The sequence below is a fragment of the Rhipicephalus sanguineus genome, chromosome 6, assembly GCF_013339695.2.
Source record: "Rhipicephalus sanguineus isolate Rsan-2018 chromosome 6, BIME_Rsan_1.4, whole genome shotgun sequence".
NCBI lineage: Eukaryota > Metazoa > Arthropoda > Arachnida > Ixodida > Ixodidae > Rhipicephalus > Rhipicephalus sanguineus.
In genome coordinates, this window is record NC_051181.1 from 102999497 (window position 1) to 103014650 (window position 15154).

General features: G+C 46.0%; 2 protein-coding genes across 2 annotated transcripts in view; both read right to left on the reverse strand.

Annotated features, from left to right (window-relative positions):
- Positions 1-15154, reverse strand: part of LOC125758869 (uncharacterized) — a 271216-nt gene that overhangs the window by 248353 nt on the left and 7709 nt on the right. The window lies entirely within an intron of this gene.
- LOC125758868 (myotubularin-related protein 14-like) lies at positions 3340-11364 on the reverse strand. The gene is made up of 4 exons (XM_049416565.1): positions 11177-11364; positions 6668-6733; positions 5123-5223; positions 3340-3373 (listed from the first exon to the last, which is right to left on the reverse strand). The coding sequence occupies exons 1-4, from the start codon at positions 11291-11293 to the stop codon at positions 3340-3342; spliced, it is 318 nt and encodes a 105-aa protein (XP_049272522.1). The 5' UTR covers positions 11294-11364.

Below are 15154 nucleotides of genomic sequence, written 5' to 3' on the forward strand. Positions count from 1 at the left end.
CGTTTTAATTGTCTTCCTGTCTTAGCGTTGAGTTGCTGTCGCGCTGCCAGCAAATATGCATAAGTTTCGACATGATGCTGAGTTGGCTTACACTTTATATCGCGTGCTAGTCAGTCACCAACGATAGCTAAAGCGTTTTAGCCTAACAAACCAACTTTGCAGATGACATGCACGGCGCTGGTGCCGAAAAGCACGCAGTCACTTTGAAAGAGGCTTACATCTCTTTCTCGGCTTAATTGACTTCTGGCGCATCTTTTACCACTGCGAAAACGAGGCTACAAAGTGACGTTCTACTGATATGCAGAATATTTAGCCGCACCTAAGAGTTATTCGATTGCCATCTTTTTGAGCACTTTATAGGAATTTCCGCGATGTTTTCCTCGGTTGAAGAGATTGCTTTTTCGCTCAGTGGTCGTACGCCTTCTTTCGTGCCGCTTTGAATCTGAAGTCGCGCAGGCCCAGTCGTCCGAAGCGTGACTGCGCCAGCACGCTTGTCACAGAAAATGAAATGAATGCCGCCTCTGCCAAGTTCGTGCCTACAGGTTGCCTGCACTCCAACCAGATTGTCTTCAGCAGTCATCGCGGGAGTGGCGTTCTACCACCTTTCATTTAAAAGTGGCATAAATCATGGCGATAAAGAGAAATATTAACAGTTTTGTGTCAAACTCACGAAATCATATTACCTGTTAAATTTATGCATTCTGGGTAACCGAATTAAATTAGAAATGTTGATTTTAATATGGATAGTTAAGAAACGCGTGAGTTAGCTATATGTGCAAAAAGAACGATGGCAGGCAGTGACTGCAAGTCTCACTGCAGCGTGCAATTATTGACCAGTAGTTGAGTGCCACGTGTCTTAGAATATAAGCTGTGCAGTGGCAATTGTCTCGTCGACTAAAGAAACGCCTTTCAAATGTTCAATTTGCAACACGAATACGACTGCATCAGTGTCATCATCGTCATCAGTGTCATCAGGTCAGAGCTAACAACCTTCTCATATTCTCATTTTCGAAACACTGCCTCCCGCATTTGCACGGCCACATAACAATACCAAAGCAAATGTCTTACCTAGTCCTAAAGAAACGCAGAATTGTGAAAATCGGCAGCGTGAAGGACCTGCAGGAAGGAATAGTTTTATGTCATGTCGAATGATGTAATCGAAGCTACCCACACAACCCCAGCCATGACGCAAAGGGATACAAACAGCTCACATGTTTCCTACAAGGAGTCATTTACTAAAATAAGCGACACCGACGCACTGAAACTTTCAAGGATTTTGAGGATAAACGATTTTTCGCTAACACTTTGTTCTCGGATCGAAGTACAACAGCAAGATTTGACTCGGTTATGGATTAGTACGCACAAGGACACGGTGGCAGACAAGCGTAAGAAAGGGGTGAGGGCATACCGCACAGATAGTCCACCAGAGTTCGGGTGTAGATCTCTATTCCTCCAGAAAGCGTTGCTGATCTGCATATGTGCTGACGGAAAGAAATAAAACACGCAATTATGCTTAGTACCAGCATGCATGGAAATGTTATCGCCGAGTTTTGTATATAGCCGTAGTTGTTATTCTAAGCTCCTGAAATCTCAAGACTATATATGCTATAGAGCCTCGAGAAACCACCAAGAAGCTAATTTGATAGGATCTGCCGTCGCTTGGAGACATACCTGCCTGAAAAAGCGTGCCGTGTCTGTTCGCGGGGCTTAAGTTCTCGTTCGTAGGGGCTGCAATGTTATCCCATTGCAGTATACTCTGGTGGCTGCCTCGACATCACCCAAGTGACAGCGGCGAGATTGAAGTTAGAACGAGGACGGGTCTGTGAATTGGGCTTAGATCGGAGAGTTAACTAAAGTACCCCTAGGAACTCCCAGCTTAACGCACCGCTGGAAACCTTGATCCTGCACCGCCTGCTTGGTTATGATATATTGAGCTCTTACGGCCTCAGGTTTCTCGAGGATAATAGAGAGGCATGCCGATAACTTTGCTTGTCTGGCGAGCAGCGCGACGACTGACATTAAGTGTGAGAAGGGGCAGGAAAAATATTTCCTGTCCGTCCTCACGTTAGTCATCGCGCTGCTAACCAAACATAATCCGCTATATGTTTTCCTGCGCTTTCAGTATCGCTTGGTTCCTCATTTCCCAACAGTGCACACTAGGGGATATTGCACTGCAAGGTTATCGTCGAAGTTTGTCAGTCCCACCTCCTCGGCAACGAGCACTTTTCTTGAACGCCTACCTCAGATCGGAAGCGCACGTCACTACAGAGCAACACTACGGCTTTGCGAAGCGGTCCGCCTCCCGCAGCTGCCTTCCGGGTGAGTTTTTTAGCGCTCAGTACTGCGATATTGTGTTCTCGTCGATTTGTGGCAGCACAGTGAGGTCCGCTGACCATTCGGCGTGAGATTTCGAAAGAAACGCCCTCATTTTCTCGGTTCAAAAGTTCCGCCAACGACTGCTGCTTAGCCTCTCCGTGGCGTCTGCTTAAGGAGCCGCTAGCAGAAGATTCCGCGACTGCGCCCAGCAAAAAATGGCGGACGAGCCCAGTGTTATTAAGCATTATTAGTGTGCCCTATTGTATAGTGGTAAAGCTATATATAGTAGATTCGTCATTATATGATACATTAGAGCCCTTGCGTGTGCTTACCCATCGCCTATCCGAAGGTGTAAAAGTTCCCTGGTGATACAGCTAATAAGGATAAAACCGGAATCCTTACATTAGTAAAAGACCATTTCACTTTGACACGTGCTTTGGCTCTTAGGCATTCGATTCTGGACAGTGAACTGTGATTACAGTATGCCGGGTGTGATGGTTAAGCACATACTAAGGCAAATCATAGTGAACAGAGCACCCTAAACGACCCAGCTGCAGCTGCTGTAAGCATTATGTCGCATGTACAGCCGCCAGCACGCTTAACTCGAACGCTCCGCCGCGTGGCACCGACACGCTTCGACTGACGTTAGCGTCGCCAAGCGTTGGACACGGTATGTTTGCTGCAGCTAACGATAGATGGAATGCGGGTCAATTTCACTAGTAAATTTCCGTTTCACGTCTACCTGACCGGAGGGTCGAATACACTCCCTTGGCAAGTCCTTTCGTGGCTTCGTTCTCATGCGCGCCGATGAAATTCGTCGCGGCATGCTTATCTCGGCAATGAACCGTAGCGTGCGACCGCTCACGCATTTTTCGAGATTCCACGTACCTTTCCGTCGTATAATATGACGGGAACGACAAAACGGGTGCGTGCCCTGGCAACCCGCGACTTCTTCATGCGCATGCGAAGTTCTTGAGCGTTTTCTTGGTGGCAGTTCCTAGAAAGAACGACGCCGTATGAGAATTATTGCGGTTCACCAGGAAACCAGCTGGCGCATCTAGAGGAGATGTAAGCATGAAATGGCTAAGGGAAAAGGAGATTGGTTGGAGATTTTACTAGCAACAATCTTAGGCACCACGCTTTGTGGTGGTCTGCACCCAGCTTGGCGCTGTCTCTCTCGGAGGCTGCAATCCGCACCGCGAAACAGTCGCCTCCACAATTGCTGTCGCCTCCACAACAGTCGCCTCCCCCCCCCCCCTCCCCACCCCTTCTCCCCTCTTTTGGAGAGGACACGAAGCATATACACACGATAGCTAAGGAAATCAGTTCCAGCCTTGAAGAAGACAAGTCCACTTGTCGAAACGTTGGCTTGAGCACCCACCCCTGTTTACGGATTTTTTCATCGCAGCTTCCATCTTCCACTTCCTGCCGTTTTATGCAGGGAACAAGTAATACAAACATAGTAAACTTATTACCATGAAAAGCTCAAATAAAAAGGTGAAACCGTGTGGTATTGTCTCTTCATGGGTTTACCCTGGTAAATACACGCCACAACAATATCCTCATATGGTACGCATAGAGGCATGAACGAACGACAAACGAGACCACACACACATGCAGGCCACGCAGAGAATATTAAGACTTCTACAAGAGAAATAACCGAACAGAAACCGAACAGTAGTAACCTCTACTAACCCCGAAATGCGAACATTTTACGACAGTGTTTAACACCTCCCATAATTTCTTCAGAGCACAACGTTAATATTATCTGGGATTTTATGCGCCAAAACCCCGGTATTATTACGAGGCACGCCAAGAAGAGAAGGTTTGCAAAAAAAATAAAACGTGTCATACGGGTAGTAGACGCTGCAGTTACTAGCTTTTCTTTTAAAGTGCATACAAGTCTTGACAAGAGTTTATGCTCGGCACGCGCCGACCTACATTCATGCCACGGCTCTAATTGGTGTCTTCAATTCTTCTAAAATTTTGATCTACTAAGTATAGTATTTTCGTGACCGCCACGCGGGACATTACGCAAGAGGAAGCGGAAATAAATATACTGAACTATACCAGCACTGGCACATTCCAGTACATGACTGAGGTATTTGGCGACTGCGCACGCATTCTGCGCAAGAAGATCTTCAAAGTTTAGTATTTTTCAACAGTTGGCACGAAAGTTTACAGGGCGCCCGGTTAGGCAAAACATGCGCCTTTGAATGTGGTATGCCGGTTTACATGGTTTATGGGGTTTAAGGTTCTAAAGCGACTCAGCCTATAAGAGACGCCGCAGTTGAACGCTCCAGATAACTTCCGCCACCTGGGGTTCTTCAACGTGCACTGACATCGCGCAGTACACGGGCCTCGTAGCATTTGGCCTCAAGGTGAATGCGACTGCCATGGCCGGGATTTAACCCTCCTCTATAGGGCCACACCAGCCAAGCAAAGTAACCACGGGGCCACTGCGACGGCAAATGTCTGAAGTAGTAGTTTTCTCGGAAGCAAACCTTTAGGCATAATTAACGATCAGAAATGTCAGATGATTCACTGTCAAAGTTTCACCCTAAAATTTGAATTGTACGTTGAAAAGCTGTCATGTGTGCTACGACGGGATAGCATAATACGCAGATCTGGATTATATTCGCGGAGATGTTCACCAGGATCTAAATACCACTCAAGATTTTTCGCATTCCACAGCATTTGAGATGTGGATGAGCCTCAAAAGTACAGCAATGCCTCCGACCATGAGCCCTCAGACTGCCCGAAAAAAAAAACTGAACACAGCGAAAATGAATGACGTATAACTTGCCCGCCGTCATCATTACTGCCGTCACTACGAGCCGGAAGTGCCAGGGACACTATCTTGTTGGGATAAGTGGCGCTGAGTTTCCCACGATCGTTGTCTATGATCTGTGCAGGGAGAAAAAGGATGGACATTTTGAGTTTCAGCTGCTTATTTAAAGAAAATGGCGCATTGGCATACAGGATCAGCAGTGCCTTACAAATAAGCGACCCTCTTGGAGCAATTTCCTCTGTTGATGGGAAAGTAGGGGCGCAGAAACTTGAATTTAAATTACATGGGCTTAACGTTCGAAACCCCCTCGTGGACATCGCTTTGCGCCACCATCTGGGAGGCTAAACGTTAAGTTCTACCACTATGTGCAAAAGCGCTTACTCAAATATAACTTGTATTCGGTTTGCCACCTCTCGCCCAGACCATGGGCATAACGCCATAACCACTGCACTGCATCATGGAGACGACTTCAAAAGCAATGCCCCTCGATATAATTTTTGCTGTTAATGTATCTCACGCACTTAATAACGAGTATAGTTCTGTTTATTTCGTAATGTTTTATATATATGGCGCACTGTAACCACATTCACTCTGACGAAGGCTGGTCCACCGGCCGCACAAGTGTGGACAAGTGGTGCGCCACCCTGTTCCTTTTTTTCGTTAGTCCTTCGTGCATTTTGATCAGCGCAACAACATCAGAACAAGTTCCATGTAGCAAGCAAAGCAATATGCAGGACAAACAGATCCTCAAAAGCTGATGCGTTTGCGTAAGGAAAGGAAAGAATAAAATGTTAAATATTGGCAATCAAGCATATATGGCAAGCAGTACCGCAATATTTCGTATGTATGAATCACGCTTAATTGTAACGTTGAAAACGTTGAGGGAAACTGAGTGAATAATATCTGAGAAGTGGGGGCTATTTTTTTTTCTGCATTTCTACAATTTACCTTTTCGCTCACCACACACATTTCGGGTTCTCGATAAGAGAGTTACAGCGTATTGCGTGTATTGCATATTCATTACGCAAAGCTGGTCGTTGGGAAAGCATAGTCGGTCACAACTCGATCGTTAATCAATACAAGTCGATAACCTAATAGCTCTGTACTGAACTTGTCTAATGCGGCACGACCGACCACTGCGAAACAAGCTGAAGCTATTCGAAGGCTTCCTACAACAAAAACTGCATCATTGCGTTGGAATGCCAAGTGGCTTTGCTAAGTATTCTTGTGGAAAGTTTATCAATATGATTTCTTTGCTGAGATGAAGTCTCATCGATACAACACCCAGATAATGCATAGCGCTTACTCGTTCGAGCATTTTGTCATTAATGTCAAGACTAATCTTTTGCTTCTTTTATATATACTTCTTGCGCTTTTTTTTGCGCTCAGAGACAGCTACTGCTGATTAACAAAGGAAAGTTCACTGGTTCCAACGTGTACCGTCCAAACGAAGGCTGGTTTAAGCAGGAAAACAGTGCTATCTGCGTAGAGATTCGTTGCTACTACTAGCAGTCGTTTTCTTTTTCCTTTTTTTTTGCATACAGAGGAAAAGGTACTTGCCTTCACGATGTAGTCCTTGTTAAAGAGTTCCACGCATTTCTCTTGGATGTCGTCAAAGATCTGAACCTTGAAAAACATATATAATGAGGAGAAGCGCTCACTCCACGAGCTAATATTTACATGTTCGGAAAATGGCTCTTGTTCAGCAAAGATGGAAACCGGGCCTGATTTCGAAAGCTTTGCGGCGCATAAGGTACCAACACATTATGAAACAAACAATTTATAGGGTTTTACGAGCAAAACCACGATATGGCTGATTTTGAGCCAAGCCGTAGCGGGGGGCTACGGATGACCAGCTGGGATTTTTTAACGCACACCAGTATCTAAGTTAACAGGTGTTTTTATTGCGATAGCAATTATATGGACAGTCTCGGCTGGATTTTGCCGTCGCCGTCGAGCCGTCATGCACCGTATGTGTATAAGTATGTATATATATACAAAAGCCCCAAAGAAAAATAATTCAGAAAAATGCTTCCGAAGCGCGGGATCGAACCAGGGAACTCTTGCTCCGCAGCGAGTGGCGCTATCCACTACGCCACGAAACGCAGATCCTCCACGTAGCTAACGGCGAGCGTTATATACACACCCTTTACCGCTGGATGGACTCGGAGACGGCTGCGCTTATAAGCGTTTCTTCATTACGAGCGAGATGGCGCTAGGAGGGCGACGGGCGCATTTAAAAGTCGTCGGGGAGCTCGCTCGCTTTACCTTATACTTGCGTAGGGAGAACCTTGCCCTTCCGCTGTCTGTTCGCGCGGTTTTCTCGTGCTGAGGGGAAGAGGGATGTTTCACGCTTTCACCGTGATGTCCGCGCTCATGTTACGGAGCGTACGAAAGCCACTCGAGCTCAAGGGACGCCGCTAAACGAACAAACAGAAGATGAGCGCGAACTATCAAGTGTCACAGCTCGACACCTGAAGCACGCTATAGTTTCCTTCGCTGCTTCGGCCGCCTTTGCAAAAGGAGCGCTGTTCAAACTGAGAATATCCATTGGCGAGCCTCACTTCATATAGCATTAGTTTCTTGCTATCGCATTCATTGCTTCGGCCTTGCGGCGAAACTGTGACTTTTTTGTATTTCGCACTCATCGAAATTCGGCATCGAAATAACCGGAGCCTGTAATCGAGTCCGTTCGTGCGCGCTTAGCAGTCAACACCTTAGACGCTCAGTTACAACGGCTGGTCACAATGAAACTATGCACGACAACGTGAGGGTCCGAGCTAGTTGGCACTGCATACTCAATAATACTAAGCGCAAAAACTTTGAAGCAAGAGATGGCAGCGAACACGGACGAGCGCTAACTTCCACGTGATATTAACACCTATATAGCGCGCAAGAGGACCAAGACACAGCGGCACGACACGGACACAGCGCTGTATCCGTGTCGTACCGCTGTGTCATTCCTTTCGTGCGCTGTAGGGGTTAATATGGAGTACCAACATGACCAAGCTCATGTTCTTCCAACTGATATTTCAAACGAATAGCTTATGCAAAGCCAACACATGACAAATTTCGGACATGAGCATGCGCGGCACGCCCACGTGCATCTCTAACAACACCACAAAGGAGCTAGCCTTAAAGGGGCGGGAGGGGAGGAGGGGTGGTGCTTGATAATCGTGGCGCTGATAGAGATGCACGTAGACGTGTTCCGCATGCTCATATTGGAAATTTGTAATGTGTTGGTTGTGAATAAGCCATTCGTTTGAAATAAATGTCACTTGGAAGTTAGCTCTCATCCGTGTGTGTTGGCGTTTCTTGTTTAAAAGCTTTTGCGCTGAGTATTATTAAAGCGATTGACTTAGATGCCTCATCAAACGCGAAAATTGACTGGCGTACTGCGTCGGCGACCCCGTCGGTGGCGTCAACACGAGTGATACAAAAAATCATTACCACGTGATGAAGTCAGCGTATGACGTCATCACGGCGTCATAGATCGCCAAAATTTGTAATGTCGTGACGTCATCACTTGGTAAAAGGTGAGCCGATCCCGGAGGCAGTGCAAAACATGGTGTGGTGCAGATACCTCACAATGTACACCGATCCTTGAGGCAATGCAAAACAACGTTACTTGCAGAAAGCTTTCGGAGGGGGACGCGGGAGGCTGAGTGCAGCAAGTACAGCGAATTAGAAGTAAAAGAAGACGGCTTTCGCTTTCAAGTCGGCTGAGCCGCATGAATAAGGGACCCTGTGAGTTTTTCAGAATGCACGACGGAGCACTGACTCCGATTCATCGTACCCAATCATTCCTTTCTCTAAACAAAATCGCTCGTTGGCCAAACCTGTGCGACAGCTACGCCTGCCGACACTGTCCATCTTATAGTAACAATCGTTCAGAAAGCACATCACGTGCAGTCTCGCCTTCGTGGCGCCCGAGTTCAAAATTATCCATTGGCACTCATGACAGTATACAGGAAGATTGCATTCAGCGAATACAGCGCAACAAGGCGTTGAAAATTCCGAGTATGACTGCTCGTGGTCTTTCCGAGCACTTCTCCTAAGATTGCGTAGTATATTTAAAGATGGTCATTTCCCATTAAAAAGGCGGTGCCCCCCCTTAAACATGCGGTCAGTGGTGACGGGTTGACACATAATCAATTCGTCCCTGATTTGTTATTTGGGTGTAATTACAATATTAATCGAATTCCAATCCCCTATTACGTAAAGTGCAAAAAAGCAGTCGTTCTGTTTCGTCAGACAGAAACACGAAACGATGAAGTGATGAAATTTCGAGACGCGTCGCAGCGCAATCTGGTCAGGGAAAACGGTAAGGCGTCTGAAATGCAGACGAATACCACTTTGCATGCGATGCGCGGTGCTGGTATAATACTTAAACTGTAAATAGGCGCAAAGCACTATTGCTTGTCAACAACACTCTGCAAAAAAAAAAAAGCGCCGCAATGGCTGCCGCCGAGTTTTACACTGTACTGCATTGAAGAAAAATAAAAACGAGAAAACGGCGGTCTTTTTGTACACAGCTCGGACCAAACAGATAAGCACCAACCATCGAACGCAAAGGATTAGCTATCCCGTGGTATATACGCGGTGACTTGGACGCTTTCCCCGACTGAATGCCGTCCCGAGCCGCCTTCATTCAAACTTCGTCACTTACCTCCCGGTGCACTGGAGAAGCTCAAAATGCGATTATGAATATTTCAAATTGCGCCAGACGTTTTGGATTTGTAAAAAACGGGGCTCCCGTAAATTGTGACGACCTACAACTTTTGCACATGAACATGCTATTAAACATTTAGATTTTGTTAAGTAGTCTTAATGAAGCGAACAACAACAATTTGTTTCCGCCTCGACGTGGAGTTCGTCTGCGAAGTCAACTTTAAGAAGAGCCGACCTGCATGGAACAAATTACCTGTCCTGCGCTCGATTTGTGAATCGAGCAGCTTGTGATGCACCAGTGGTAAGCGCTTCAGTGACATAATAAAACTGCGATATAGAAACACGTCAAACGTCAAGTATAACAAAGTGTGCACTTGAAAACCTGGGTGCCGCTCCTCAAAGTGCTAGTTCACGGACATGACGACCACGATGACAGTGACCCAAAGTTGCAAGCGCTTCGTATCGATTTTTTTAGGTAGCGACCGGTCAGTGTTCAGTGTAAGGAGCTTTGATGCGTTAGACTCAAGTTTTCTCCAATACTCACACTTCTGGCGGGATGGATCACCGGGCATATGCCTACATACGAGAACAAAAAGGCGCACGTCCGTTTGAGGAACGCTCAGCAGGCGGCTCGCCAGTTGACAGCGCGCAGATGGACATTTCGACACGCACTCGCGTAGTCTCTATTACATTGAGGTCGACCCTACAGGTAGTCCGCAACACAACTACAGATTTGCTATTGTATATAGCTGTAGCGTGCGCCAGTTCTTGGCCCTGGATTCACAGGGATGGGCCGCGTTTGCATATCTACGCCACACAGCCAACGACGGTGCAAGCGAATTTACCCTCTGTTGACATTTTTAGTTTTACTCCGGTCGCACCGTGCACGTGTTGTTGCGCTGTTTTCAAGATGAGTCATAACCATAGCCGAAACGTCTGCTCTACCAAACACAAAAGCGAGGCCTTCAATCGAATTTCTTCGTTCTCAGCCTCTAAGACATTCATCTAGTCTTGCTTCTTCCACACCACAGAAATGCACTGCCACCAGCAGTTGGCGCCCTACAGGTTCTGCGAGAAAAGTGACGCTATATAGCCTTCAATTTTCCATCCTGACGCGTATACTGTTCAGGCTTCGAATACGGTGCGCGCGAAACGTTTTCACCCCGCGTTTCGGCCCATTATGCCATTTTCGTAATGCCCATTGCGAATAGTATATTATCGCGAATGAAAAAGGACCCGTCAAATGCACCGACGACATGAAGGGTATGGAGGCAGGTGGCTCCTCGCTTAGTCCTATACACTGGTGTTCCGCGTTGCTTTGCGAACTAGCAAAAGTTGAACCGATTGTTAAGTCCCGAGTCCGCCATGCCAAGTCAAATAGCGCAGCTTATCGCTTACCTTTTCGGGATCGGTAGTACTGGAAGTGAAAACATTGCTCGCAAAGACCGACAACAAATAGTCCAAGTCAAGGTTCTGTACATGCGGCGGCGCCGACGACTTGCCCGGTGAGCTCATTTTTGTTGCCTGAATGCCGCGCGCCGTCACAGAGAAGAGGTAAAGAATGTAGCACCGCCCCCCGTAGCAGTTCTCAGACGCATATTTGAAGATCACGTGGCGTTTAACATGACGTATACAGCGTATATGCCAAGATCAGTTGACATGGACGCCAAGTTTTAGACGAAACGCGGTCCACAACAAATTGCGACTGCCATCAACAAGGGGCGGTCGTGTGAGTTGCGATTTAAGCACTGCTAGGAGAGGGGGGAGAACAACTTTCGATAGGAAATCGGTTGTGAAATGAGAAACACGGTAAGCTTTACATTACGGAAACGGAAGTTTATTCCTAGCTAGCTTTAAAGAGATAGTATGCGCGAATAAAAAAAAACGATTGGCCTTTATGTTAGTGTTATCAAAATATGACGTTTTATTAGAGCTCCTTGTCGCTGCAGGAAAGCGCGCTCGTAACGTTACAACTGGAAATTCGCCTACTTGGATGTCGTTCATGGTAGAGGGTTTAGAACAGCGCAAACAAAGGGATACGAGCGAAGAAACAAAGCACACGAGCGCTGTCTTGCAAGAGAAATTATAAAGCGGGTTGTTCGCGTCTTGAAAACAGCGTCGAAATGCCTTAAACTGGAAATAGGCACAAAGCACTCTTGTTTGTCAACGACACTCTGCTAGAAAAAGCGCCGCTATTCGCGAGTTAACATTCACTTAGTGCAGGATTATTTACGCCATATGATGCAGTACGTACGGGTAAATGATATTACATCTAACCGACTAACCGTCCCATGCGGAGTCCGTCAAGGCTCTATATTGGGACCACTATTGTTTTTAATGCATATCTATGGCATTACCAAATTACCAGGTTCTCATGACATGAATATGTAGGCTGATGATACGAACGTGTTCTTTACAGCCAAGTCTCTTGTACAAGCGGAGGCTGTTGAAACAGGTACTTAGGTAACTTGCAATCATGGCTGCAATGCAACATGTTTTCCTTAAATTTATCCAAAGCATTATTGTTAGGCCAATTAATACCGCTGATTTCTATAAGGTCAGCATTCAGTTTGGAAGGGTAAAAATACATGAGGTTGATTGTATTAAATTTCTCGGTGTCTGGTTCCACCAGAACCTTTCCTGGAACACACATGTATCAAAATTAGCATGTGAAATAAGTAAAAGTGTTGGCTGCCTCTACATGGTGGCTAGTCTGGTATACGTGTGGTTGAGAATGCAGATGTATTATGCGCCGGTATATTCTAAGCTAACCTACTGTATTCTTCTATGGGGGACAACTACGACTACTAACTATCAAATTACTAGTACTTCAAAAGAGCTTTGCGGTGCATTCATGGTTAGTGTGGCAGACCCAAAGTTTTTCCACGTTGTCATTGTTTCGTGGTTGCGATTTGCTTAAAGCGAACCAAGTCTACCTTTTTCGATGGTTGCAGCATATTAAGGCCAATGAATTACACACTCAAAACAATACTTTGTGTAATGACGCATACCATTTTCGAGAACGAATTCACCGGGTTCCTAAAGCGCGTACTAAGTATGCCAAACAAAAATTAAATTATCAGGTAAATGCGGCTATAATTAAAATGTCGACAAATCTTGATTTTTATGTTTCGTTGAAAATATTTAACAAGGAAACAAAGAAATATTTACTCGACTCTGGTTTGTGTGTTGTGTAGCACTATTGTCACTGCTCCATGCTTAATAACTGCATTATGTTACAATTGCAGGTGCAGCTGATTTTGCATTTCATATGTCATGTTTCCAGTTATGTGTTTGTGTTTTCTCACGTCAGACTGTACAGTCACGCTCATTAGGACTTGCAACACGGGAGCGCGTAGCCTCACAAGTTTAATGATTGCGCACGGCTTCAACTTGCTTAATTTCTGTAACCTAATACTACTTGCTTATTTGGGAACATCCCCCAGTGAGAGAACAGCGCTTAGTAGTAGAAATAACGGCTAGTGGAAGAAATGCAAAATCTTTAAACTCGTGAGGCCACACGCTTCCATGTTGCAAGTCATTTTGAGCGCGACTGTACAAGGAAGCAGAGGCCTTCATCAGGCATTCCAGCCTTTAGCCCCGGCTTCCTCCTTTGTATGAAAGGAAAATAAAGTTCATTTCACAATTAGCTTAGTACTCATTTAATTTTCGCGTTTGGGGGGCAGCCTTAGCTGCCCCATCATTAGTTTATCGTTAGCGTTAGTTTCAACCACCTCACCCTAACCAAGTTGCCAAAATGGCCTTTGTATCGTTTTAGGTATTCATCCTGTCGAATTATCCGCAACTTCGAATACTAGCAACTCGAAAGTCTAATCCAATTATTCGAGTAGGTATTATTCGATTCGAATTCGAAACGAATTTTCGCGCACCCCTAGTTGAAAGTGCGTTGTATTAGTTGTGATGTAGATGTGAAGAAATTAAAGTGGAAGAAAAGACAATTTGCCGCCAGCAGGGACCGAACCTGCAACCTTCAGAAAACGCGCCCGATGCTCTACCAGTTGAGCTACGGCGGCGGTCGTCCTCTCGTGCACTTTATGGGGTATATATGTGCATGCAAACCCTGCAAGTATTAGTCAGCGCCACTCATAGCAATGACAGCTAGTGAGGAATACTTTTTTTTTTCGCCAACTTGCAAAAAAAGTGTTCCTGAGAGGGAGGGAGGGAGAGAGGGAAATAAACAGCGCTGCGTGTGTATGCCTCTTTGCCATCCGAGTTGTTTTGCGCTGTACTCGTCAAATGAAGATGAATTAGGACCAATTGTCCCGGCTGTCAATTCAGAAAACCGTGAAATTTGACCACCTCGCTGGTCCGGCGGACCAAACTGCGGAGCAAGCTTGAAAGCTGGGCTTCCCAATCTGCTCGAATCCACTGCCTTATTCGTCACCTTGTTGCAAGCCTCCGCGATCGCTGCAGGCTACCATATGATAAGCTACGCGAAGCAGGTTAATCGGATACAAAAGCAAGAACTTCTCTTTCAGCTCTTCCAGTTCGGCCGAACTAGAACGCTCAACACTTCTGCACACTCATAGGCTCACAGCAGCAATTGGATACAGAGCAATTCACCGCATTCATCTTGGTGTGGCATTCACAAGACGCTATGCCCACTTGATCGGCTGCAGTGACACAGGTCCCGATTGTGGTCATTGTCAGTTACCAGAGACACTTGAACATATATTTTGCGCCTGCCCGGCGTACGCACGAGAACGACGGAAACTTATCTCCTCGATTGGGCAATATCATAGTAGGCCATTAACCGATGAGGTTGTGTTAGGTCCTTGGCCTGACGTCAGCAGCACAAGTGTGGTTATAGAAGCAGTCGTAGCCTTTCTTACAAGCCACTAGACTGGATGCACGTCTTTAGATTTGATCCAGCGTCACGAACTACATTCTCATGTACCTACCTTACCATCGTCATTCATGCTATTCCTTTTTGATGAAAGAAAATGAATTTCCCGAAACAGGGAGCGGTTTGATCGGTCCAACTTTTCCCAGTGGGGAGGGGGGAGAAGGCCTGCGCCCCCCTTGCCCCCTCGGTGGATACGCCTATGCCGAATGAGTCTTAAGCACAAAATACAGTTCTTTAATGAGTGAGCGAGCTCCACTTTTTTTTTGCCGAGCTATGGCCCTATCTACTCACCTTCAGCATTATTAGCAGTCATACAGGGTGTTTCAAGAAATGTGTCCAACCTTCTCGAAAAATCAGGAAAATGCGATATTTGTTCGGGGCTTTCAGAATTGCTTTTTCTGTAGCAACAGGAATCTTAAGGTAGTTAAGGACATCCTTTAGGACAGTAATTAAGGAAGTTACATTAATTAACACTTTAATTAGTGGAGTTAGGTGATTGTGTCAAATGG

Excerpts from the sequence above, each read along its gene's own strand:
- LOC125758868 (XM_049416565.1), bottom strand. The coding sequence starts at position 11,293 with ATGAGCTCACCGGGCAAGTCGTCGGCGCCGCCGCATGTACAGAACCTT. Across the intron at positions 6,734-11,176 it reads GTACTACCGATCCCGAAAAG|GTTCAGATCTTTGACGACAT; the intron begins GTAAGCGATAAG and ends ATGTTTTTCAAG. Across the intron at positions 3,374-5,122 it reads GGCAGTAATGATGACGGCGG|ATGCGCCAGCTGGTTTCCTG; the intron begins GCAAGTTATACG and ends CATCTCCTCTAG.